Raw genomic sequence first — 26,674 nt, 5'->3', positions numbered from 1 at the left:
ACAGACGAGAGTCTTAGAGTTGCAGCAACCTCGACTCCGCTCTACACACGGACCAGGGGTGTTCTCTCTCTCTCTGTACAGACTGGTCTCTCGCTCCCTCTCCATTTAACTCGTTCCAGTGTCTCGGCACAGGCTGGTCTGTCTCTCTTCGGACGTGTATAACACAGGACCAGGGTCTCTGCAAACTGCTCTCTCCCTCGACACAGACTGGTCTGTCTCTAAATCTGAGCAGTGTCTCTGCGGACTGGTCTCTTTCTTTAAAGACTGGCTGGCTCGTCTCTATACAGACCGATCTCTCTCTCTCTAACACGGAGCAGTATATTTAACATGGACTAATCTCAATAATCCACAAGTCTCTCTAAATCTTACTTGACTGACCAGTGGTGTCGAACCTCGGGCCCATTTGTTTGTGGTCGCAATTCCTGGGCCAGCATTTACCGAGGACGAGTCTCATACTCGGAGCAGATCATCCCACGGATCTCTGTGCAACCAGTGCAGAGTAAGGTTAGTAGGGCATTTTAGGCCCAATCCTGACCCTGTGTCGAACCAAGACGCTGCTCCACCTCGGAGCCGTCTCCAACCAGAACCCAACTCAAGCTTTCAGATTTTCATCAACCAGGACCCGCGTCGAACTCGGCGCCCAATTCCTCTCCGGACTTGCTTCGAGCTTGGAACATCTTCAACGCGAACCCGTGACGAGACCCACAGCTCCCCGCGGTGACTTCTCGACCCTCTCTCGAGCTTGGACCTTTCTCAAACTCCCGCAGAAAGCATCAACCTTGACCCAATATCGAACTCAGATCCCAGTTCCTGCTCATCATCGGACCTGTCCCAAGACAGGACCAACCTTCAACACAAAAACCCAGGTGGCACCTGGAAGGTTCTGCAAGGATCATGGGAGACATCCGCTTAAACACCATCACAGGCATCTTCTGCATCTACTGCTGCCGCCGGTTTCTCCTGCTGCTGCTGCTGCTTGGATCGGCATCAGCAGGACCAGGTAACGTGCAGTGTGGGAGGTTGGTGGTTCACTCAGAGACGGGCACGCGAGTACCGTATGCAGATGTGCACCCGCGGGTTCAAGCGAGTCGGGCGGGGTGTGGGGGGGCAGTAGAGCAAGTGGGTCCAGCTGGGAGCCATTGTTGTTGTTGTTGTTGTTTGCCCAAGTCGATGTCGTGAGATATCAGAAGCTGCGCTCGGGTTGAGCCCGGATAGCTTTTTTTTCTGAATGGGCGACCCATGCGTGCCACGCACGAGCAGGTCGCCAATTGTTGTACAGTAATTCGATGCTTCCACGCCGCTGTCATGGTGAAGCATGGTCATATTTCCTCCACGAGCCACAAGGCGTCGGGAGGCCCTCAATCCAGCAGTGGATCGTGCAAGGATTGGGCGGTTCTGCCACGTGTGGACATATTTGCTTATGAAGTGTCCGGGCGTCCCGATGGCAGGAAAAGGCGAAGCCCTAAAATTGCTTGCATAGGTCACTCCTTACATAGTGACCCATAGACTTACACAGAGACCCATAGACTTGCATAGGTCACTCCTTACATAGAGACCCATAGACTTACACAGAGACCCATAGACTTGCATAGGTCACTCCTTACATAGAGACCCATAGACTTACACAGAGACCCATAGACTTGCATAGGTCACTCCTTACATAGAGACCCATAGACTTACACAGAGACCCATAGACTTGCATAAGTCACTCCTTACATAGAGACCCATAGACTTACACAGAGACCCATAGACTTGCATAAGTCACTCCTTACATAGAGACCCATAGACTTACACAGAGACCCATATACTCAGACTAAGACCCACAGACTCACACAGATACCCATTGACTTGCATAGAGACCCATAGAATCAGGCAGAGACCCATAGACTTACACAGACTCATAGACTCACACATTGACCCATACACTCACACAGAGACCTATTGACTTACACAGAGACCCATAGACTCACACAGAAACCCATATATCCACGGAAACCCACAGGGTAACACAGATACCCAGAGAGGCAGATGAAAAGGGAGATCGAACAGATGGAGATTAGTCCACTCTTCCTCGTACCACCTTCTCGTGGTGAGCCAGGGCACGGCTCCTCGACGCTCGCGCCACAGGAAGCATTCGCGCGGTGATCCACCAACCCTCGCTGCTGCCTCCACAGTCCTGGGTCACAGGCAGCCGCCACGTGCGGAGCCTCCACCGCCACCACCCTCCGAATGATGACGGTGATGGCGACGATTGACGATGATTTGCGAGTGTCTCTGACCCCCCCCCTCCGAATACAGGTGAGGCGGGGGAGGTTTACCTGCTCACCGCGGCTCCGCTTGACACCGACGCGTTCCAGCGGTTCCTGCGCAGCGCGCGGCACTTCAACTACACCGTCAAGGTGCGGCCGCGCACCTGGGCACACAAAGATCCCCCCGGTAGCCTTCGGCAGGCCGTTGGGGCAAGTGCTGTGGGTGGTCAACACCGCGCCCGGGCCCGCCGCCGTCTCCCCAGCGGTGTGATGTGTTGCACGCGCTGACACCAGGTACTCGCTTTTGAGGCTGAGTCGACCTAAGAGAGGCACGGGTTTTGTGTTCAGATGGCCGCGAGCGAGAATCGGACCCGGGTCGACACCGCTCCCGCGCGCGCGCGCGCACACACACACACACACCTGTGTGAAGGTGCACGTGTGACTTAATGGGTTTGCATATCTGCGCGCTCGCCTGCGCGCTCGCCTGCGCGCTCGCCTGCGCGCTCGCCTGCGCGCTCGCCTGCGCGCTCGCCTGCGCGCTCGCCTGCGCGCTCGCCTGCGCGCTCGCCTGCGCGCTCGCCTGCGCGCTCGCCTGCGCGCTCGCCTGCGCGCTCGCCTGCGCGCTCGCCTGCGCGCTCGCCTGCGCGCTCGCCTGCGCGCTCGCCTGCGCGCTCGCCTGCGCGCTCGCCTGCGCGCTCGCCTGCGCGCTCGCCTGCGCGCTCGCCTGCGCGCTCGCCTGCGCGCTCGCCTGTGAATTTCCCTGCACGCTCACCTGCACGCTCACCTGCACGCTCACCTGCACGCTCACCTACACAACCATCTTGGTCTCTCGCAGTTGGCATGGGTCCCTGGTTCAAGCAATTAATCAACCACCCCCCCCCTCCTCATTTACCTCCTCCCGTTCCTCTATTAAAGCCCGTCCCCTTCCTCTTCACCTCCCCTCGCTCGAACCCTCCACCCCTTCCCGTCCCTCCCCTATAGCCCTTCCGTGACCCCACCCCCCCACGTGCCCTCTGTAGCGGTCACTCACTCCCTGGAAGATTGCACCGCCCCTGCCATCGAAACCACTCGGTTTGCATTTACGCCTTTTAAACCGCGTTGTAATTATACAACGCGCTCTGTATAATCCGCCCCCGCCCCTCCAGCCCATGGGACCGAGCGCAGTTGCACCGCCTGCGCACTCAGCGCTGTCGCTACCCCCCGCACCGCCCCCGCAGGTGCTGGGTGCGGAGTCGGAGGCGCCTCTGGGTGGAGGCCTCACGCTGCCGCTCCTCCAGGCGGAGCTGCAGGGCGACCTGCGGCACCTGGGGGAGGACGCGGTCGTCGTCGTCATGAGCAGGTGCGAGCAGGTGTGAGCAGGTGTGAGGAGGTGTGTGAGCAGGGGTAAGGAGGGGTGAGGAGGTGTGAGCAGGGGTGAGGAGGTGTGAGGAGGTGTGGATGCGTGTGACCTGTCTGCTGTTGTCTGTACTATATCTGTACTGTGTGTGTACTGCTGACAGAGACCATGACATACTGTGTGCGTGCTGTGTGTGTACTGCTGACAGCGACCATGCCATACTGTGTGTGTGCTGTGTGTGCTGCTGTGTGTGTGCTGTGTGTACTACTGACAGAGACCATGATGTGCTGTGTGAGTGCTGTGTGTACCACTGACAGATACCATGACATACTGTGTGTGTGCTGTGTGTGTGCTGTGTGTACTGCTGACAGAGACCATGACGTGTTGTGTGTGTACTGTGTGTGTGCTGTGTTTGTGCTGTGTTTGTGCTGTGTGTACTGCTGATAGCGCCCATGATGTGCTGTGTGTGTGCTGTGTTTGTGCTGTGTGTGCTGTGTGTGTGCTGTGTGTGTGCTGTGTGTGTGCTGTGTGTGTGATGTGCGTACTGCTGACAGCGCCCATGATGTGCTGTGTGTGTGTTGTGTGTGTGCTGTGTGTGTGATGTGTGTGTGCTGTGCGTACTGCTGACAGCGCCCATGATGTGCTGTGTGTGTGCTGTGTGTGTGTTGTGTGTGTGCTGTGTGTGTGCTGTGTGCGTGCTGTGTGTGTGCTGTGTTTGTTCTGTGTGTGTGCTGTGTGTGTGCTGTGTGCGTACTGCTGACAGCGCCCATGATGTGCTGTGTTTGTGCTGTGTGTGTGCTGTGTGTGTGCTGTGTGCGTGCTGTGTGTGCTGTGTGCGTGCTGTGCGTACTGCTGACAGCGCCCATGATGTGCTGTGTGTGTGCTGTGTGTGTGCTGTGTGTGTGCTGTGTGCGTGCTGTGTGTGCTGTGTGCGTGCTGTGCGTACTGCTGACAGCGCCCATGATGTGCTGTGTGTGTGCTGTGTGTGTGCTGTGTGCGTGCTGTGTGCGTGCTGTGTGTGTGCTGTGTTTGTGCTGTGTGTGTGCTGTGTGTGTGCTGTGCGTACTGATGACAGCGCCCATGATGTGCTGTGTTTGTGCTGTGTGTGTGCTGTGTGTGTGCTGTGCGTACTGCTGACAGCGCCCATGATGTGCTGTGTGTGTGTTGTGTGTGTGCTGTGTGTGTGCTGTGTTTGTGCTGTGTGTGCTGTGTGTGTGCTGTGCGTACTGCTGACAGCGCCCATGATGTGCTGTGTGTGTTGTGTGTTTGCTGTGTGTGTGCTGTGTGTACTGCTGACAGCGCCCATGACGTGCTGCTGGCGAGCGGGCCGGCGGAGCTGCTGGCGAAGTTCCGCCAGGCTCGCCACCGCCTCGTCTTCGCCGCCGAGGCCTTCGCTTGGCCGGGCCAGGGACAGCCGGGCCAGGGCCTGCGGGACCACTACCCGGCCGTTCGGCACGGAAAGCGCTTCCTCAGCCACGGCGGTGCGTGTTCAAGAGGCGCTCGCTAACACCTCCCACACCCGCTAGGGCCCCACCGAGCCGAAGCCGCTCTGCTTCGTGGAGCCCGGCCACGGCGTGCCCAAACGATGGAGCTGATGCGGTACGGGAGGATGTGGAGCTGAGTGAACTTGCCGGTACCAGCGGTGTCAAGGTCGGCCTCTGTGGAGGAGGCTCGTGAAGGACGCTGCTTCTGCTGCTGGGCAGTTGGAGGGAGTCGCCCACCAACAACAGCGGAGAGCGGAGGAGCGACGCTCACAACAACGAGCGGAGTACCGGGCGGATAAAACGTAGCAAGTTGGCACAATGGGGAGCACAGGTGGTGCATCTGCCACCCATCGCAGTCAGCCAACTGGGTCTGTCCCGTGACCTCCTGCGAGCAGCGAGCCTTCCACACTTCACCGAGCCTGGCACAAGCGGTGAGGTGAAGTCACCGCCTCCGAGTGGCGAACAGCGGCAGCCGCTGTTGCGTCGTGTTGCCGAGGGTCAGCAGCTCGTGTGAACGAATCCGTGGCGATGTTTGATGGTGGTGCCGCTGAAACTTCCTGTGTGTGCGCCATGGGCAGGGCTGGTGGGCACGGGCGCGGCCGTGCGGGAGCTGCTCGCTCTGTGGGACGGCGCCGGCGCCACCGCCACCGACGAGAAGAACTTCTACACGCGCGTCTACCTCGACCCGGAGCTCAGGGTGCGCCCCGCGCACTCCACACTCTCACCCCTGACCTTTTGAGCACACGGTCACGGTCATCGACAAGAGCGCTCACAGCAGCAGCAGTCATAGCAACAGGGCTTGGCACCTTTATTTTTTGATGTTGGGAAAAAAAAAGTTTTGCCCGCTGGATGGCTGCCGTGCGGTCGGGGCAGGTGCACGGCGGGGACGTTCCACCTCGGCTGGCCGCGTATCCCACGTGGTGGGAGTTCATAATTATTTATCCAAAAAAGCCACACCGAGTCATAGGACAATTCTTTCGGGAGGGTCCTGCATTGGGGTTTTTATTTTAAGATGTTTTCAGCCAATAAATGGGAGGAAACCGAAAATCCATGCGAGCGAAAGGGCAACACTCGATCCCCGTACAGATGGAATAAACAAGGCGGCGATTGGCCCACTTGCCGTGCTGCCTTCTCCTGGCAGGGCAGGGTATAGGGCTCTCCCTGGACCCCCACGGGAAGGGAGTTTTTCAACATTTGCGCGGCGATCCACCAACCACTCTCGCGACGCTGGATTACAGGGCAGCCGCGAGCAGCGTCGCCACCACTGCCCGGCCCGTGCCAGTCGAGCAGCCCCCCCCCCCCCGCCCATGGCCGTGTCCTCCGTGTTGTTACAGGAGCAGCTGAACATCACTCTGGATCACCGCTGCCGAATTTTCCAGAACCTCCACGGCTCGCTCGGTGAGAGGCATGCAAAGACACTCCAGGCACGGGTGTGCCCATTTATCCACTGGCACACCCGAGCCGCGCCAGCACGGATGGTTCCTTGCGGTGTGGGGGGGCTTTCCTCTAGAGCTGTTTGCCACGCCGTGCTGCGCCGCTCCACGACCACGAAACACCGTCGGCCTGGCGAGGAGAGACGTCGGAATCTGGCTCGAGGCCAAGCAGGGCCAGGGGGTGTGGTTAATCACGTGGCCGTCGGTACGTCGTCGTGGGGACGCGGCGTCACCGCGGCGTCTACACGCGACTCGGTGGACGTGTGTGTGTCTGTACGTGTGTATGTGTGCGTGCGTGCGTGGGGAGTGGTAGTGTAGGGGTTAGCGCGCTCCATTACGAACCCGGCCACGCGGATTCGATTCCCGCTCACAGCCAACATCAGTGATGTTTACCTGAACCGGTCCTGGGTCTCCCCTAGGTCGACTCAGCCTCAAATGAGTGCCTGGTCCGGAGTGTAAACATTGCCACTAGGGAGACAAAGGCGGTCGGGCGTGGTGTTGGTCACCCACCACCTCGTGTGCTGTGCCGGCCTTCATAGGTGCTACTCGCTAACAGCACTTGCCCCGACAGTCTGTTAAGGCTATATGGGGATCTTTGTCTTTGCGGGGAGTGGTAGTGTAGCGGTTAGCACACTGCGCTCTGAACCCGGCGTCCCGAGTTCGTTTCCCGACACGGGTGATGATTATCTGCACCTGAGCTTCATAGCTCATCGGATTTCTCTAGTATCTAAACCGGTCCTGGGGCTCAAATTAGTACGTAGTGCGGTGTGTGAACATCGCCACAGCAGTAACACAAACAGCACCATCACGGCCACCAGCATCAGCAGCAGCAGCAGCTGCAGCAGCAGCTGCAGCAGCATCATCGGTACCAGTGGGGCAGCAGTCGTGTCATCATCATCATCGGCACCAGACGTCTGTAGAGACTACACGGGGGACCTTTGTCTTTGTGGCGGCCCACACCTGTTCTGCTGGATGAGGAGGCGCAGGGAGTGGCGGTTCGTGAGGGCGACGCCGGCATCCAGACTCAGGTAGAAGTCGCAGCCGGAGTCGTCCCGACACATCGCCCTGCACGTAGAGACAAAGGTCCCCCGTGTCGCCTTCAACTCGACTGTTGGGGCAAGTGCCGTTAGCGGGCACCTACGAAGGCCGGCACGGCGCAGTTTCGTGGCCAGGACCACGCTCGGATGGCTTTGTCGGGTTCGAAGCGAGGCTACGCGGGGGATCATTGTCTGTCTGTGCTCCAGCCGAGGTCGTGCTCAAGTTCGAGACGGGCCGCGTGCGAGCTCGCAACATCGAGTACAACAGCCTGCCCGTCGTCATCTTCGGCAGCGGTCAAACGAAGGTGAGACAAAGGTGGTGGTGGTGGGGATGATCCCTGTCAAAATGTGTGTGGTGGTGGGGGAGGGGGGGCCCTATGGAAGTGTGTTGAGGTGGTTTAACACACAGTAGGAGGCGTTCGCGACCAATATCATCCATAATACAGGTGATTTTGGGTTAGATTGTGTAAATATAAACATATTTACGCGATATTTTTTATATTTACGCGATCTAACCCCCCCAAAAAACCTGTCTTACTTGTTGAGATGTACGTACGAAGAACTTCTTTCGCACCGTACGTAGCCAAGCATGCTAATCGATGCGGCGGTTGTACGAGGTACGATGCGAGCCGCGCGTGACGCGTGAGGCGCTCCGTGTCGTGAGAGGAGGGCAGCTCTGTCACGAACTCAGCGTGGCGTCGTCCTCATTACCGCCGCCGCCACCTGTGAGCGTGGCCAGGCTCAGCTGACGTACCTGGGCAACTACATCCCAGACGCGTGGTCCTACGAGAGCGGCTGCCGCGCCTGCCTGGAGGACGAGCGACACCTCGCCGCCGGAGTGGAGGTACAGACGCGCGGAGCATTATGTGCCGAGCCGACCTGGGGGGAGACCCAGCCCGGATTGAAGTGAATGTGTGACCCTTTGTCTTCCGAGCCGCTCCGGGGGCCGTGGGTGACGCTGAGTTTTTTAAATTTTGATTTAAAAGTGCAGCACGGTTTTGGTGGCTTGGCGCGGTGCTGCAAACAGCCCCGGTGGACAGAGCGCACACCGGGGTGCCGTGTTGGGACTCGCTCGCCGGCTTGGATGTGCCAGTGGGAAAAATGGCACAAATTTCAGCAAAAAATTCATCCAAATAAAACTACAGGCAATTCATAAGCGGATCGTCATGTTAATTAACTTCCTTGAATATTTGAAGATGTAAAAAAAATATATATAAAGGAAAGATAAAAAAACTAATACCGCTGACACCCACTGGAATATCGCAAAGCAATTCTGTAACCCACAATGCAATGCTGCGGTCGCCACTGTGCAGTGCCAGGACTAGACTGGTGCTGCACGTGGCGTATCAGCGCAGGGTCGGCTACGTACGCTGCAAAAGAAATTCAGCGCACGTACATACATAGCCACGCACGGTACTACGAGGACACAGCTTACTCGCAATGATCCCCAGTCCGGCAGAGCCAGAGAGAATCTTGAGTCGATTAGCCCAGACCTGATATGTCACGTGAAGGTACCATCTAGGGTGACATCAATTTCCCGGGTTCAAATATGTACGCACGTACGTTGAACTTATTTTGCACCGTAACGGAGCCAACCACCCTAATCAGAGGTGCGGGGGAAGGACAACAGACTGTGGGTCTTTGTGTGAGTCTATGGGTCTCTGTGTGAGTCTATGGGTCTATGTGTGAGTCTATGGGTCTGTGTGTGAGTCTATGGGTCTGTGTGTGAGTCTATGAGTCTGTGTGTGAGTATATGGATCTCTGTGTGATTCTATGGGTCTGTGTGTGAGTCTATGGGTTTCAGTGTGTGTCTATCTGTCTCTGTGTGAGTCTATGTATGCATGTGTAGGGGTGTTACGGAGGGGCTGTTATACAATGGGATCAGATGGGAAAGAAACACAGTGGGCGTGGCTATGTCGGTGCACGGGAAGGTGCTCCCAGCGACGTCCGCATCGGGCAGCCTGGGGGGCTGACTCGGAGCTGGGATCCCCCGGGGCCCCACCCCTCAGCGGGGGTTTTGGTATAAAAGGGGATGAGCCGGAGGGCTCAGGGAGAGATGTTGAAGCTAACCAGTGAAGGTTGAAGATCGTCGTAGATAGAGCCCTGGACTCCCCTGGGCCGAACAGGATCGAGCCAGCGGCGTGGTCCCGAGAGCCAGAGCCGGTGCTCTTGTAAGAGCTGGTCTGGGACTCCGGGTACCGTGAGCCCGACTTACCAGTGTCGGGCTAGCTAGCCTCCCCTAGCCCGTTAGTGGAGGACCCAGAGGTAGGCTAGGCGTAGCTAGAGAGTGTATCCCCAGTTAGACGGGTGAGGGGGCCGATACCCCCTCCAGTGTTGTATGTCAGTGTTGTGCTGTACCGACACGGAATAAATACGTGTGCCTCCAACCCCGGCGTCCAAGTCTCCTGGAACACTATTGCACATGTATAAATCAGTTCTTAAGAAATATTTTTTTTCAATCTAAATTTAAAAGTGCATAACAAACAATCTGTGTGGCCAATGCCAGTGAATTATTGTATGTGATAAGCCTTAGACGTGAGAGGGGTTCTCAAGTAATTCATTCTCATTAGGCATGTAAATAAATCAGTACGGCTGACGTTTTGCTAATTAGGTGTACAAAGACAAAAATCTCTCGTATAGCCTTTAACAAACTGTTGGGGGCAAGCGCTTTTACCGAGCACCTATGAAAGGCTGGTATGGGACACGGTGGGGGTGGGTGGCCAGCACCACGCACGGCTGCCTTTGTCTCCCTAGTGGCCATGTTTACACATACTGTACCAGGTGCTCATTTAAGGCTGAGTCGACCTAGGAAAGGCCCAGGACCGGTTCAGATAATCATCACTGGTGTTACCGTGAGCGAGAATCGAATTAGGGTTTGCGTCCACGACCGCTCCCCACATATCTCTGTGAATATCTCTGTGAATATGTGCACACAAAGACAAAGATTCCCCATATAATCTTAACAGACTGTTGGCACAAGTGCTGTTAGCGAGCACCTATGAAGGCCGGCAGAGCGTACGAGGACGTGGGTGGCCAGCACCACGCCCGGCCGCCTTTGCCTCCCCAGTGATGATGTTTGGACATCGCACCAGGTGCTCATTTGTGCCCCAGGACCGGTTTAGATAATCATCACTGGTGTTGGCCTAGAGCGGGAATCGAACTCGGGCCGCTGAGTTCGTAGCGTTGCGCACTAACCTCTAGGCCACCGCTCCCTACACCACTGTGTGGGGAGACAATCGCAGACAAACGCACGAGACACACACGTGGCACACACGTGGCGACCAGGTGCAGTAAAAACAACTGGCGCGGTAGAATTTTTAGGGTTTGAAACCAGAGACGCGCGGCAGCAACGACCGCAAGAATCTGATCGCTGGGACACATGGGAAGCATCAGAGAGAGAGAGAGAGAACAGTGGGTTCCATGGCCATCACAGAGAGACACTGACTGGGTTTCATGGCCATCACAGAGAGACACTGACTGGGTTCCATGGCCATCACAGAGAGACACTGACTGGGTTTTATGGCCATTACAGAGAGACACTGACTGGGTTTCATGGCCATCACAGAGAGACACTGACTGGGTTTCATGGCCATCACAGAGAGACACTGACTGGGTTTCATGGCCATCACAGAGAGACACTGACTTGGTTCCATGGCCATCACAGAGAGACACTGACTGGGTTTCATGGCCATCACAGAGAGACACTGACTGGGTTTTATGGCCATTACAGAGAGACACTGACTGGGTTCCGTGGCCATCACAGAGAGACACTGACTGGGTTTCATGGCCATCGCAGAGATACACCTTTTGCCCATCCAAGGACGGGTGTATTGCAGTAAATCTGAAACTTGAAAGCGAAGAGCAGACCGTGACGTCATATTCATTGCATCAATTCGTGTGCAATTTGTAAGGCCGCGGTGACACAGACTTATTTCATGTAAAGGTTATAATCCCTTGTTCATCACGATGTCCTTTTTACTTCGATGTCTCAACAGCGTGACGGAGATCACGTGACGTGAGGGTTCTGCCTTTGTAGTGAGGGTTGTGAGTTGACGCCGCGGAGGGGAGGAGGCGCTTCGCCCCATCTGGAGTGACGTCACTCGCTAATTATTATTAATGGGGGGGGGGGGGGGGTGTCCATTTGGAGGACGTCACCTGTTCATGATTATTGAGGGGGCCTGTTCGATGTGGAGTAACGTCACGAGGGTTAAGTACGGACATTCCTGGGTGATTATGATAGGTATGGGCAATGTTAAGTCTATGGGCAATGTTAAGTCTATTGGCAATGTTTAGTCTATGGACAATGTTTAGTCTATGGGCAATGTTTAGTCTGTGGGCAATGTTAAGTCTATGGGCAATGTTAAGTCTATGGGCAATGTTAAGTCTATGGGCAATGTTAAGTCTATGGGCAATGTTAATTCTATGGGCAATGTTAAGTCTATGGGCAATGTTAAGTCTATGGGCAATGTTAAGTCTATGGGCAATGTTAAGTCTATGGGCAATGTTAAGTCTATGGGCAATGTTAAGTCTATGGGCAATGTTAAGTCTATTGGCAATGTTTAGTCTATGGACAATGTTTAGTCTATGGGCAATGTTTAGTCTATGGGCAATGTTAAGTCTATGGGCAATGTTAAGTCTATGGGCAATGTTAAGTCTATGGGCAATGTTAAGTCTATGGGCAATGTTAAGTCTATGGGCAATGTTAAGTCTATGGGCAATGTTAAGTCTATGGGCAATGTTAAGTCTATGGGCAATGTTAAGTCTATGGGCAATGTTAAGTCTATGGGCAATGTTAAGTCTATGGGCAATGTTAAGTCTATGGGCAATGTTAAGTCTATGGGCAATGTTAAGTTTATGGGCAATGTTAAGTCTATGGGCAATGTTAAGTCTATGGGCAATGTTAAGTCTATGGGCAATGTTAAGTCTATGGGCAATGTTAAGTCTATGGGCAATGTTAAGTCTATGGGCAATGTTAAGTCTATGGGCAATGTTAAGTCTATGGGCAACGTTAAGTTTATGGGCAATGTTAAGTTTATGGGCAATGTTAAGTCTATGGGCAATGTAATTCTGTGGTCAATGTAATTCTGTGGGCAATGTAAGTCTATGGGCAATGTTAAGTCTATGGGCAATGTAAGTCTATGGGCAATGTAAGTCTATGGGCAATGTAAGTCTATGGGCAAAGTTAAGTCTGTGGGCAATGTTAAGTCTGTGGGCAATGTTAAGTCTATGGGCAAAGTAAGTCCATGGGCAATGTTAAGTCTGTGGGCAATGTAATTCTATGGGCAATGTTAAGTCTATGGGAAATGTAAGTATATGGGCAATGTAAGTCCATAGGCAAAGTTAAGTCTGTGGGCAATGTTAAGTCTGTGGGGAATGTTAAGTCTATGGGCAAAGTAAGTCCATGGGCAATGTTAAGTCTGTGGGCAATGTAATTCTATGGGCAATGTAAGTCCATGGGCAATGTTAAGTCTATGGGAAATGTAAGTCTATGGGCAATGTAAGTCCATGGGCAAAGTTAAGTCTGTGGGCAAAGTTAAGTCTGTGGGCAATGTTAAGTCTGTGGGCAATGTAAGTCCATGGGCAATGTTAAGTCTGTGGGCAATGTAATTCTATGGGCAATGTTAAGTCTATGGGAAATGTAAGTCCATGGGCAAAGTTAAGTCTGTGGGCAATGTTAAGTCTGTGGGCAATGTAAGTCCATGGGCAATGTTAAGTCTGTGGGCAATGTAATTCTATGGGCAATGTTAAGTCTATGGGCAATGTTAAGTCTATGGGAAATGTAAGTCTATGGGCAATGTAAGTCCATGGGCAATGTTAAGTCTGTGGGCAATGTTAAGTCTATGGGCAAAGTAAGTCTATTATTGGGGTGCTGTGTGGCAATGGCGGTGGTGGTGGTGCCAGGATCGTCTGCTGCCCCGCGTGCTCGTGGCGCTCTTCGTGGAGACGCCGGCTCCCTTCTTGCCCGACGCGCTGCAGCGGATACTCACGATGGCCTACCCGGCGTCACGCGTCGCGCTGCTCGTGCACTGCACGGTGAGGACCGCCGTGGCGGCGCCGGTGGCCGTGATGGTGCTGGTGATGATGATGGTGCTGGTGATGATGATGGTGCTGGTGATGATGATGGTGCTGGTGATGATGATGGTGCTCGTGATGATGATGACGCTACTGCTGCCCCCACTGCCACCGATGATGCTGCTGCTGATGATGATGATGCTGCTGTTGTTACTGATGCTACTGATGCTGGTGGCCGTGATGCTGCTGATGATGATGACGCTACTGCTGCCCCCACTGCCACCGATGATGCTGCTGCTAATGCTGCTAATGATGATGACGCTGATGATGATGATGCTGCTGTTACTGATGCTGCTGATGCTGGTGGCCGTGATGCTGCTGATTATGCTCCTGATGATGATGACGACGATGATGATGCTGCTGCTGTTAATGCTGCTGCTGGTGACGACGATGATGCTGCTGATGCTGGTGGCCGTGATGATGCTGATTACGCTCCTGATGATGCTAATGATGATGACGATGACGGTGCTGTTCCCTGCAGGTGAAGCATCAGCAGGCCCAGGTGAGTCGTTTTCTCACAGACCACGGGGCTCAGTTTGAGTCGGCCCGTGTCCTGGACCAGACCTCTTCCCTTAGCCCCTCGGAGGCCAGGGAGAGCGCCGCGTGAGTAGCAGCAACAACAACATCAACAACAACAGCAGCATCATCAACAACAGCATCATCAATAACATCAACAACAACATCAACAGCAGCATCATCAACAACAGCATCATCAATAACATCAACAACAACATCAACATCAACAGCAGCATCATCAACAACAGCATCATCAATAACATCAACAACAACATCAACAACAACATCAACAATAGCAACAACATCAGCGACAACGTCAATAACATTAACAACATCAGCAACATCAGAACATCAACAACAATAACAACAACATTACTTGCATTTGTATTACGCCGGCAGGGTGGCAGTGCAGTGGTGAAGAAGATCCTGGGTTCGATTCTGGTGCTAGGCGCCCTCTCTGTGCAGAGTTTGTAGGTCTCTTCCCTCTGTTCTGCAGAGTTTGCGTGATTGAGTGTGCGTGAGTGAGTGTGCGTGAGTGAGTGAGTGTGAGTGTGCGTGAGTGTGCGTGAGTGTGATTGAGTGTGCGTGAGTGAGTGTGCGTGAGTGTGATTGAGTGTGCGTGAGTGAGTGTGCGTGAGTGTGCATGAGTGTGATTGAGTGTGCGTGAGTGTGATTGAGTGTGCGTGAGTGTGCGTGAGTGAGTGTGAGTGAGTGTGCGTGAGTGTGCATGAGTGTGATTGAGTGTGCGTGAGTGTGCGTGAGTGAGTGTGTGTGAGTGTGCGTCAGTGAGTGTGTGTGAGTGATTGAGTGTGATTGAGTGTGCGTGAGTGAGTGTGAGTGTGCGTGAGTGTGTGTGAGTGATTGAGTGTGCGTGAGTGTGCGTGAGTGAGTGTATGTGAGCGCGTCAGTGAGTTTGTGTGAGTGATTGAGTGTGATTGAGTGTGAGTGAGTGTGAGTGTGCGTGAGTGTGTGTGAGTGATTGAGTGTGCGTGAGTGAGTGTGAGTGAGTGTGAGTGTGCGTGAGTGTGTGTGAGTGATTGAGTGTGCGTGAGTGTGCGTGAGTGAGTGTATGTGAGCGCGTCAGTGAGTTTGTGTGAGTGATTGAGTGTGATTGAGTGTGCGTGAGTGAGTGAGTGTGAGTGAGTGAGTGTACGTCAGTGAGTGTGCGTGCGTGAGTGAGTGTGCGTGAGTGTGCGTGAGTGTGATTGAGTGTGCGTGAGTGAGTGTGCGTGAGTGTGCATGAGTGTGATTGAGTGTGATTGAGTGTGAGTGTGAGTGTGATTGAGTGTGCGTGAGTGTGATTGAGTGTGCGTGAGTGTGCGTGAGTGTGCGTGAGTGGGTGTGCGTGAGTGTGCGTGAGTGTGATTGAGTGTGCGTGAGTGTGATTGAGTGTGCATGAGTGAGTGTGCGTGAGTGTGATTGAGTGTGCGTGAGTGTGATTGAGTGTGCGTGAGTGTGATTGAGTGTGCGTGAGTGAGTGTGAGTGTGATTGAGTGTGCGTGAGTGTGATTGAGTGTGCGTGAGTGTGCGTGAGTGTGCGTGAGTGGGTGTGCGTGAGTGAGTGTGCGTGAGTGTGATTGAGTGTGCGTGATTGAGTGTGCGTGCGTGTGATTGAGTGTGCGTGAGTGTGCGTGAGTGTGATTGAGTGTGCGTGAGTGAGTGTGAGTGTGCGTGAGTGGGTGTGCGTGAGTGAGTGTGCGTGAGTGTGATTGAGTGTGCGTGAGTGAGTGTGCGTGCGTGTGATTGAGTGTGCGTGAGTGAGTGTGCGTGAGTGTGATTGAGTGTGCGTGAGTGTGCGTGAGTGTGATTGAGTGTGCGTGAGTGTGATTGAGTGTGCGTGAGTGAGTGTGAGTGTGAATGAGTGTGCGTGAGTGAGTGTGAGTGAGTGTACGTAAGTGAGTGTGAGTGAGTGTGCGTGAGTGAGTGAGTGTGCGTGAGTGAGTGTGCGTGAGTGAGTGTGCGTGAGTGTGCGTGAGTGAGTGTGAGTGTGAATGAGTGTGCGTGAGTGAGTGTGAGTGAGTGTGCGTGAGTGTGAATGAGTGTGCGTGAGTGAGTGTGAGTGTGAATGAGTGAGTGCGTGAGTGAGTGTGAGTGAGTGTACGTCAGTGAGTGTGAGTGAGTGTGCGTGAGTGAGTGAGTGTGCGTGAGTGAGTGTGCGTGAGTGAGTGTGAGTGTGCGTGAGTGAGCGTGAGTGAGTGTGTGTTAGTGAGTGTGATTGAGTGTGCGTGAGTGTGTGTGAGTGAGTGTGCGTGAGTGTGCGTGAGTGTGATTGAATGTGCGTGAGTGTGCGTGAGTGTGCGTGAGTGTGAGTGTGCGTGAGCGTGAGTGAGCGTGAGTGAGTGTGTGTTAGTGAGTGAGTGTGATTGAGTGTGTGCGTGAGTGTGCGTGAGTGTGCGTGAGTGTGATTGAGTGTGTGCGTGAGTGTGCGTGAGTGTGCGTGAGTGTGCGTGAGTGTGTGTGAGTGAGTGAGTGAGTGTGCGTGAGTGAGTGTGAGTGAGTGTGCGTGAGTGAGTGTACGTGCGTGAGTGTGCGTGAGTGTGTGTGAGTGAGTGAGTGTGAGTGAGTGTGCGTGAGTGAGTGTGCGTGAGTGTGCGTGAGTGTGCGTGAGTGAGTGTGAGTGAGTGAGTGTGCGTGAGTGTGAGTGAGTGTGTGAGTCGTGGGAAGCGGTAGTGTAGCGGTTAGCGTACTACACTACGGACCCGGCAACCCGAGTTCGATTCTCACTCAGTGATGATTATGTGAACCGGTATGGGCCTCCCCTCAGTAGCTCGCTAACGGCACTTGCCCCAACAGTCGAGTTGAAGGCGACACGGGGGACCTTTGTCTCTACGTGCAGGGCGGTGTGTCGGGACGACTCCGGCTGCGACTTCTACCTGAGTCTGGATGCCGGCGTCGCCCTCACGAACCGCCACTCCCTGCGCCTCCTCATCCAGCAGAACAGGTGTGGGCCGCCACAAAGACAAAGGTCCCCCGTGTAGTCTCTACAGACGTCTGGTGCCGATGATGATGATGACGACACGACTGCTGCCCCACTGGCACTGATGATGCTGCAGCTGATGATGCTGCAGCTGATGATGCTGCAGCTGCTGGTGCTGCAGCTGATGATGCTGCAGCTGCTGATGCTGTTGATGCTGCTGATGCTGCTGCTGTTGATGCTGCTGATGCTGCTGCTGCTGCTGTTGATGCTGGTGGCCGTGACGGTGCTGATTGTGCTGCTGATGACGAATGCTGTGAAGAGAGCATCTTGCGATGGCCGGGACGGCGCACGAGGGGGTGGGTGACCAGCACCACGCCCGGCTGCCTTTTCCTCATCGCACCAGGCACTCATTTGAGGCCGAGTCGACCTAGGGACCGGTTCAGATAATCGTCACTGACGTTGGTGGCCATGGGCAGGAATCGAACTCGGGTTGCTTGGTCCGTCAGGCAGCGCGCTAACCGCTACACCACCGCTCCCCACCCACGCACAACAACAACAACCGCCATTCGTTACTAAGTGGCCGTAACGTCACCACGGTGCCTGTGCCAGGCTAGGTGTACTTTTCAGGCCACGTGAAGTGTCGAACGCCCGCTGGCAGGAGGTCACGGGGCAGAACCAGCAGGTGCCACTGGTCGACTGACTGAGATGACTGGCTGATGCACCGCCTGTGCCCCCTACTGTGCCAACTCGCCGTGCTTTAGCCGCATCGCTCCTCGTACGTGCACAGACAAAACGCAAGTTCAAGACTCACGCGGGCTGGAACGCTGTTACAGGCGGGTGGAACGTCTCCGTGTGCGCGAGAGATGGAGGGAGCAGAATGTGGATGAGAGAACATCCGCAGGTGCATGGCGATTGGGCTGGCTGAGAAAGCATCAGAATCCACTGGGGGACGATTGTCCCTGGGAGCGACTCACAAAGGAGTGGCAGTCTAACACGTGGCACGCTTTCACGACCAATGTCATCCACGATACAGATTTTTTGTTGGGTTAGATCGCGTAAATATATAAATGTGTCGTTAGGGGCCGTCCATAAATGACGTCGCGCACCTGGGGGGGGGGGGGAGGGTCAGACATTTGTGACGATGTGTGACGAAGGTGGGAGGGTTTAAGAAACGTTTTAATAAATGTTTTCTCCTACAACATCAGAGTGCAGCGGCACATTAAATACGCACTACAATGACAATAGTTTAAAGCGATTTGAAGCATGTTTTATTTGGGGGGGGGGGGGGGGCAGAGATTTGTGACGTCATATTTGAGGGGGGTCTGACTTTTTGTGATGCCGTGTGACGAGGGGGTGGGGGTCAAAAATCGTCCAAAATCGCGTGACGTCATTTATAGACGGCGCCTAAGGCTTTGTCGTGCCGTGGGGAGCGGTGGTGCATCGGCGAGCGAGCGCACTGCGCTACGAAGCAGAGTTCACCTGAACAGGTCCGAGGTCTTCCCTGGTTCGATTCGGCCTCAAATGCGCACCTGGTGGGGGAGTGGTGTTAAACGTCGCCGCTGGGCCGTTAAAGGAGTGGGGGGGGGGCTTTGTCTTCGTGGGCGCAGGAAGGTGCTGGCCCCCCTCGTGTCCCGCCCGGGGAAGCTGTGGTCCAACTTCTGGGGGGCTCGCGGCGAGGACGGCTTCTACGCTCGCTCCGAGGACTACGTGGACATCGTGGCCGGACGCAGAGTGTGCGCTCACACGCTCACACTCACACATGTAGACACTCACACATGTATACACTGACACACACTCACACACACTCACACATGTACACACTCACACACACTCACACATGTACATACTTACACGCACACTCGCACGCGCTCACACTCACGTACTCGCTCACACGCGCACACACACTCACACACTCATAGGCTCACACGCTCACATTCACACACATTCACTCGCTCACACGCGCACACACACGCTCACACGCTCACACGCACACACGCACACCCACACATGTACACACTTACACGCACAACTCGCACGCGCTCACACTCACACACTCACGTACTCGCTCACACGCTCACACGCGCACACTCACATACTCGCTCACACGCGCACACGCGCACACTCACATACTCGCTCACACGCGCACACACACTCATAGGCTCACACGCTCACATTCACACACACTCGCTCACACGCGCTCACTCACACGCACACGCTCACACACGCACAGACTCACTCACACGCGTGCGTGCATGCGCACACAGACAAAGATTCCCCCCCCCCCCTACCCCCGCGTAGCCTCAACAGGCTGTTGGGGCAAGTGCTGTGAGCCCGGCCGCCTTTGTCTCCCCAGTGGCGATGTTTACACACTCAATAAAGGCTGAGTCGACCTAGGGGAGGCCCAGGATCGGTTCAGATAATCATCACTGGTGTTGGCCAATTAGCGTGAATCTAACCCGGGTCGCCAGGTTCGTCGCTCAGCGCACAAACTTCTGCTTTTTGCGTTTAGTTTCTTGTCCTTCCCCTGCACCTCCGATTAGCGCGGTTGGCTGCGTAAGGTGCGAAAGAAGTTCTCCACGTACGTACAAATAACGGAGGCCCTGGACCGGTTGGAATATTCGCCGCGGCTCGTGGTCTGTGAGCGGGAATTGAAGGGCGGCCCGGCACAGCTCCGAGCGGGTGGGTGACCACTTTTAACAAGTCCTGGGACTCCTCTGGGTTGATTCAGCCTTAAAATGTGTACCTGGTGCAGTGCGTAAACATCAGCGCTGGGGAGACAAAGGCGGCCGGGCGTGGTGCTGGCCACCCACCCCCTCGTGTGCCGTGCCGGCCTTCATAGGTGCATGGCTCGCAGCACTTGCCCCAACAGTCTGCGAAGGTTACACGGAGGATCTTTGTCTTTGCAGGGGCGTGTGGAGCGTTCCGCACGTGAGCACCGTGTACCTGCTGCACGGCTCCGCGCTGCGGGGGGCCCTGGGCGCCCCCCTTTACTCGCAGGGACCGGGGCCCAGCCAGGACCACGAGCTCGCCTTCTCCCACAACCTGCGCAACCGCGTAACCACCACGCAGCACCACGCAACCACCACGCAACCACCACACAACCACCACATAACCAGCACGCAACCAGCACGCAACCAGCATGCAACCACCACACAACCACCACATAACCAGCACGCAACCAGCACGCAACCAGCACGCAACCACCACGCAACCACCACACAACCAGCACATAACCAGCACGCAACCACCACACAACCACCACCACCACCACCACACAACCACCACACAACCACCACAACCACCACACAACCACCACCACCACCACCACACAACCACCACGCAACCACTGCACAACCACACAACCACCACGCAACCACTGCACAACCACCGCACAACCACCACGCAATCACCACACAACCAGCACGCAACCAGCACGCAACCACCACCACCACCACACAACCACCACCACCACACAACCACCACCACATAACCACCACCACCACATAACCACCACGCAACCACCACGCAACCACCACGCAACCACCACGCAACCATCACGCAACCACCACGCAACCACCACGAAACCACCGCGCAACCACCACACAACCACCACACAACCACCACACAACCACCACGCTACTGCACCCTCAGACACTCGCCGACTCCTTGCGTAATCGGGTTGCAGCCCATCGCCACTTGTGAGGACAATCATCGAGTCGTTGCTCCGTAACCATGGCGATGTTGTCTGCAGGGGGTGTTCATGCACCTGACGAACAGGCATGAGTTTGGACACCTGCTGTCGCTAGGCAACCAGACCACCACTCACCTGCACAACGACCTGTGGCAGATGGAGGAGAACTCGCAGGTGAGACGCGGGAGACCGCGGCGGCCACATCGCGGTCTCACGCAGTGGTCCCCCCGGTGGAGCGGGCAGCGACCGTACCCGGCCGCCTTTGTCTCCCCAGTACTCCCGTTTCTTTTCACACCGCACCAAGCACTGATTTAAGGTTGAGTTGACCTGGGGGGGGGGGGGAGATGAAAACTCGGCAGGGCCCCCCCCCCTGCAGAAGAGTCCTGGGACTCGGTGCTGCCTTCGTGGGTAAACGGGCGCGGTTGTCACAATGATATCACTGTGTAACAAAAAAAATTGTCCCTGGGTAGTAAGTGCTATTTACTAATTGTTTATACCTCAAAAGTACAGAGAACGGCTATTAGACCCCACAAACTTTGCTTTTGTGACCAGGACAGTGACATTTTGAGTTGTACCGATTTTCAATGAGAAAACGCGGTGTGCATTTGTGTCTTTCGTTCACGTAAAGTCCTGGTCACTAAAGCAAAGTTTGTGGGGAACAATAATAGCCATTTTCTATACTTTTAAGGTATATGCAAATTAGAAAATACCCAGGGACAAAAATCGTGTTCCATAGTGTAATAATATTGATGAGTTATAATAATAATCGTAGGCGCTCGCTCACGGCACTGTGCAGGCTACAAGGGTGTCGTGTGTCACTGCTGGTGCCTGCTCGCACCCACAGCCCCCAGCAGCCCCCCAGCAGCCCCCCAGCAGCCCCCCAGCAGCCCGCCCCAGCGAGCGCTCACCAGGCGCAACCCCTGCCGGCCACACCGCTACCCCCCTCCCACTCGTGCACCGTGCCGGCCTTCGTAGGCGCTCGCTAACGGCGCTCGCCTCAACCGCTGGTGTCTGTGGACCAGGGACGTGCGGTCAGAGGAGGCAGGGGAGGCAGAGCCTCATCTGCCATGCTCCAATGAAAATAGCTGTTACGAAAAATAATAATAATAAAATAAATATGAAGATTTTTCCACTGATCTGTGTTATAAATGTCATTTCTGTACGATTCCAATCATTTTTATAGTCAAAATCGCCAAATTTGCGGAGCTCCGCTGCAAATGTAGGAAGAGACGAGAGGTGAGGCAGCGACGAGCTCAGCCTCCCCTCTGATTGCGCAACCCCTCAGTAACTGGATGGAGCGCGGGCAATAAGCACGTGCCCGTTACTATCTCAGTATGTCACCAATGTAATGTTTGCAGACCCCTTAATTTCATGTCCTCGCCTTCCATATTCCGGGTAACTTATTTCATGTGCGTGTATAAAGATATTTAGGCTCGTTGGTCTCGTCATGAAACCGCAATGAAAAAGAACCAGGGGAGGCAGCTATCACATCTGCCTCACTGAGGGGGACGTGTCTAACACGCCCCCCTCAGTGTGTGAATCTGGCTCTGACACGAGCCAGTGCCTCCCCAGCCATTGACCTCACCGCACGTCACTGCTGTTGACATGAGGCCGTGATGATGATGAGGATGACGATGATAATCATGAGAGTGATGACGCTGACTGTGGTGGTGATGTTAATTTGTTTATTCAAGCAATAACGACGACTACAATGATGGCGAGGATGATGATCGAGATGAAGGTGATCATAGCGGTGAGGGTGACGATGGTGACGATGGTGATGATGAGGTGCCATCCCTGTGCAGGACTGGCAGGAGAAGTATATCCACGCGGACTACGACAAGATATTTGACGAGCAGAGCATTGTCGAGAAGGTAATGAGGTGGGGCAGGTGGGAACACGTGGCGAGGTGCGTGTGTGTCGGTGCGTGTATGTCGGTGTGTATGTCTGTGTGTGTCTCTGTGTTTGTGTGTGGGGAGCGGCAGTGAAGCGGTTAGCGCTACGCTGCGCAATAAACCCGGCGACCGAGTTCGATTCCCGCTCACGGGCAACACCAGTGACGATTATCTGAACCGATCCTGTGCCTCCCCTAGGTCGACCCAGCCTCAAATGAGTACCTGGTGCGGTGTGTAAACATCGCCACTGGGGAGACAAAGGTGGTCGGCCGTGGTTCTGGAAACCCACTCCCTCGTGTGCCGTGCCGGCCTTTATAGCTGCTCGCTAACAGCACTTGCCCCAAGTCTGTTGAGGCTACACGGGGGATCTTTGTCTTTGTGCGAGTACGCAGCCGTGTGACGAGGTGTTCTGGTTCCCGCTCTTCTCGGACGCCGCGTGCGACCAAATCATCGAGGAGATGGAGAATCACGGAGAGTGGTCCGGGGGGAAACACGAGGTCACTCGCACCACCAACACCACCGCACAACCACCACCACATCACCACAACCACGCCATCACAACCACGCCACCATCCCACCGCCACCACCACCACCACCACAGCACAACCACAAAATAACCGCCACCACATCACCACAACCACCACCACGCCATGACCACCACACCCATCACCACGCCACTATCCCACCGCCACCATCACCACTGCCCTACCACCACCGTCCTCACAACCACCGCACCACCACCATCACGATGACGTTGTTGTTGCAGGACAAACGCGTGGGCGGCTACGAGAGCGTGCCCACCGACGACATCCACATGGGGCAGATCGGCTTCCACGACCAGTGGCTCGCCTTCCTGCGCCGCTTCATCAAGCCCGTGGTCGAGAAGATGTACAAGGGCTACGTGACCGAGGCGAGACCCGCGACCACGACGATGAGCTCCAAGGCGCCCGAAAGCCGCGTTTCCATTACAGTTGCCGCGCGGGGGAGGACGGAGGGGCATGCTGCACTGATGAGCTATAGCAATGGTGAAGCCAGGAATAGCCCAGCTGTGTGTGTGGCTAGGAGGGGCATGCTGCACTGATGAGCTATAGCAATGGTGAAGCCAGGAATAGTCCAGCTGTGTGTGTGGGAGGGGCATGCTGCACTGATGAGCTATAGCAATGGTGAAGCCAGGAATAGCCCAGCTGTGTGTGTGGCTAGGAGGGGCATGCTGCACTGATGAGCTATAGCAATGGTGAAGCCAGGAATAGACCAGCTGTGTATGTGGCTAGGATCGGCATGATGCACTGATGAGCTATAGCAATGGGGAAGCCAGTAATAGCCCAGCTGTGTGTGTGGCTAGGAGGGGCATGCTGCACTGATGAGCTTTAACAATGGTGAAGCCAGGAATAGTCCATCTGTGTGTGTGGCTAGGAGGGGCATGCTGCACTGATGAGCTATAGCAATGGTGAAGCCAGTAATATAGTCCAGCTGTGTGTGTGGCTAGGAGGGGCATGCTGCACTGATGAGCTAAAGCAATGGTGAAGCCAGGAATAGTCCAGCTGTGTGTGGCTAGGAGGGGCATGCTGCACTGATGAGCTATAACAATTGTGAAGCCAGTAATGATACAGTCGTTGCTCAGTGTATTAGGGCACCTCCACACCGATGCTCTCTAAGAAGAGCGAATAAGTCAGTATTCATACAACAGTCGTTACGGAACATATCAGGGCCACTCTAAACTTAAGTTCGGTCAGAAAAAGACAGACGTGATGATTGGTAACGTAGCAGTGGCCATTGCGGTAGCAGGGCTGCAACCCTGCTGATGATCACAAGCCGTGGTGTCGCTCTTTTGAATGCAGTCGCTGAGCGTGCTGAGCTTCGTGGTTCGCTATCGCCCCGATCGTCAGCCGTTCCTACGGCCACACCATGACGCGTCCACCTACACCATCAACGTCGCCCTCAACACCGCCGGGGTCGACTACGAGGTACCGCGCCTCCACACACCTGCACCACACGGCGACTGCCAACACCACACCCTGGTCTCTTCTTTCCTCCCCCCACTGCTTTCCTCCAAATCGCCACGAGTCCTCCCCACGTCTCGTGTCTCATAGTCCCTCTGGGTTTCCCCTTTCATGCCTCCCCCATCTCTCCCAATGTCTCCATCTCATGTCCCCCGTGGTGCCGCAGGGTGGCGGGTGCCGGTTTGCCCGGCAGGAGTGCTCCATCACAGACCCCCGCAAGGGCTGGGCGCTCATGCACCCGGGCCGGCTCACGCACCTGCACGAGGGGCTGCCCACCACGAACGGCACGCGCTATATCGCCGTCAGCTTCGTCGACCCCTAGAGATCCCGCGATCCTGGGAGGCTCAACCGGGACGCGCCGGGAGCCATTCCCCACCTCACGGCCGGGTCCGTGTCCCGCCCGACGCCACGAGTCGTCAGTCCCACCCCTTGGCCCTGCTTGCCCCTCCCTCCACCCCACCGAGCCAGATTCAGACGTCTTCTTGTGAGGCCAGCAGCGCGGCACGGTTTGGTTCCCACTGGGCTCGGCAAACAGCCAGTGGAGAAAACCACTCCGTAGTACGTGAGGGTCCTGTGCTGGCTCGGCTCGAGTGTGCCAGTGGAAAATAATAAGAGGCGTAACAATGAGCTGGCAGCCCCACCCTCAACCAGCCCTGCCCACTTTTACATCGTCACACCCACTCAGCCACCACCATCCCCAGCAGGTGGCTTTGCCAATGGTGCAGCCCACAGCTCAGAGGCCCCACCCACTACTCAGGTAGCCCCGCCTTTCCCTCACCGTCACGAGTTGACCATGAAGCCATACTGTTTTAATCCAGGGACAAAATTCAGATTTTTACAAAACTTTGGGACAGACTTTGAAATTGGGACCTTCAGTCAAACCAGGGCGTGTTTTTTAAATATATAATTAAGGTGTCGGTGCACAGGCCCCAAGATAGCAGGCTGGCGGCAGCATACAGCACTGTTAATGTGGCACTGTAATGGATCTAACAATAGTTGTACACGTTTCTTGAATTGAGCAAAATTGTGAGAACTTGGGAAAACAGATGACGGGAGGGAATGCCAAAGTGACGCAGTGGAACAAACCACGAAGACTCGGCCCCGAAGCTCAAACCCCGAGGATAAGAGCCAGAAACGGCTGGCAACTGAAATCTCCGTGCCTCCTCCCGCTCAGCCTTCTTAACACTTGACATGTGGATCCTGGCTGCCAGCCAGTAACCCCCCCCCCTCGCTTTCCCCAGCTGCTCGTGTCCAGCCGCCGCCTCCTCCGAATTCTACGATGCCTTCCCGCTTTCGTCTCCGTCTCCACCCTGGAGTCAACGCCGTCACATCTCGCGTGTGTCGTCGGTTCTCTCGCGACGCGCCCTGCCACCACTCCCGGCTCAATCTCCTTCGTCGCTGGGCACGACCACCGCGTTATGGCAGACGCGTGCTGCCCCCGCTGCTTGGACGTTACGAATAAAAGGATAAGACTTTCTTGTGCAAGTTTGGGTGTCGATCCCTTGAGGGGAGGGGGTGCTGGGGGGTGCAGGGTTCAGTGCGGGTGTCGATAATTACAAGAACAAACTATTTGGTGGAAGTGCATCACGACTGCGTTAGGTTTTATCAGCTGTGGCTTTTATAGTTCCGCAGGCAATCGGCCACCCGCGATTTAAAGCGGGTTCTCACGCGCGGTGATGTAGCGAGTTTGATGGGTCTCGGCCCGATCGCCAATAACTGCACGAACACCACTGGAATAACCCGACTTTGCAACTTAAACGTTTACAGAATTCCATCTCCAAGAATGAATGTTCGAGATTGACGGTCACGCGACGAGTCTTGCCGTCACGCGCAAGGCAGCGGTCAAGCGATGCCCTCCGTGTGCACGAAGCAGGGAGGGGGGGGAATCACTTGATGGGGCCTTTCAGGGGGTAGCTCGATCATATCCACTCCCGTGGGCCGCTTCTCTCAGCGCCGATTTCACTGAGAAATTACAGCCACATTCTCAGGTGTTGGCCGCACCTCCGATCGGCGCCGTTGGCGACGTACGGCGCGAAAGAGGTTC

The 26,674-nt window shown here is 55.2% G+C and overlaps 1 protein-coding gene across 1 annotated transcript; it reads left to right on the top strand.

Moving 5' to 3' along the window:
* LOC144730781 (procollagen-lysine,2-oxoglutarate 5-dioxygenase 1-like) lies at positions 1 to 26,106 on the top strand. Its single transcript, XM_078611525.1, has 19 exons — positions 1 to 1,000; positions 2,299 to 2,399; positions 3,467 to 3,588; positions 4,885 to 5,066; positions 5,648 to 5,766; positions 6,404 to 6,467; positions 7,747 to 7,844; positions 8,279 to 8,383; positions 13,441 to 13,572; positions 14,093 to 14,214; positions 16,964 to 17,068; positions 18,652 to 18,777; positions 19,951 to 20,098; positions 20,796 to 20,909; positions 22,541 to 22,609; positions 23,023 to 23,127; positions 23,397 to 23,540; positions 24,469 to 24,594; positions 24,797 to 26,106. Exons 1-19 carry the CDS (start codon positions 895 to 897, stop codon positions 24,950 to 24,952), a joined length of 2,244 nt encoding a protein of 747 aa, XP_078467651.1. The 5' UTR covers positions 1 to 894; the 3' UTR covers positions 24,953 to 26,106.
* Positions 26,107 to 26,674: the final 568 nt, after the last annotated feature.

This window comes from Lampetra planeri, chromosome 36 (genome assembly GCF_965212315.1).
Source record: "Lampetra planeri chromosome 36, kcLamPlan1.2.h2, whole genome shotgun sequence".
Lineage (NCBI taxonomy): Eukaryota > Metazoa > Chordata > Hyperoartia > Petromyzontiformes > Petromyzontidae > Lampetra > Lampetra planeri.
This window is presented reverse-complemented; position numbering and strand designations above follow the sequence as displayed.

What these genes read in the sequence shown, in the direction of transcription:
- LOC144730781 (XM_078611525.1), top strand. Translation starts at nt 895, where the DNA reads ATGGGAGACATCCGCTTAAACACCATCACAGGCATCTTCTGCATCTAC. An exon ending in ATCGGCATCAGCAGGACCAG is followed by an intron (nt 1,001 to 2,298) that starts GTAACGTGCAGT and finishes CTCCGAATACAG; the next exon opens with GTGAGGCGGGGGAGGTTTAC. An exon ending in GGTCCGGGGGGAAACACGAG is followed by an intron (nt 23,128 to 23,396) that starts GTCACTCGCACC and finishes TTGTTGTTGCAG; the next exon opens with GACAAACGCGTGGGCGGCTA.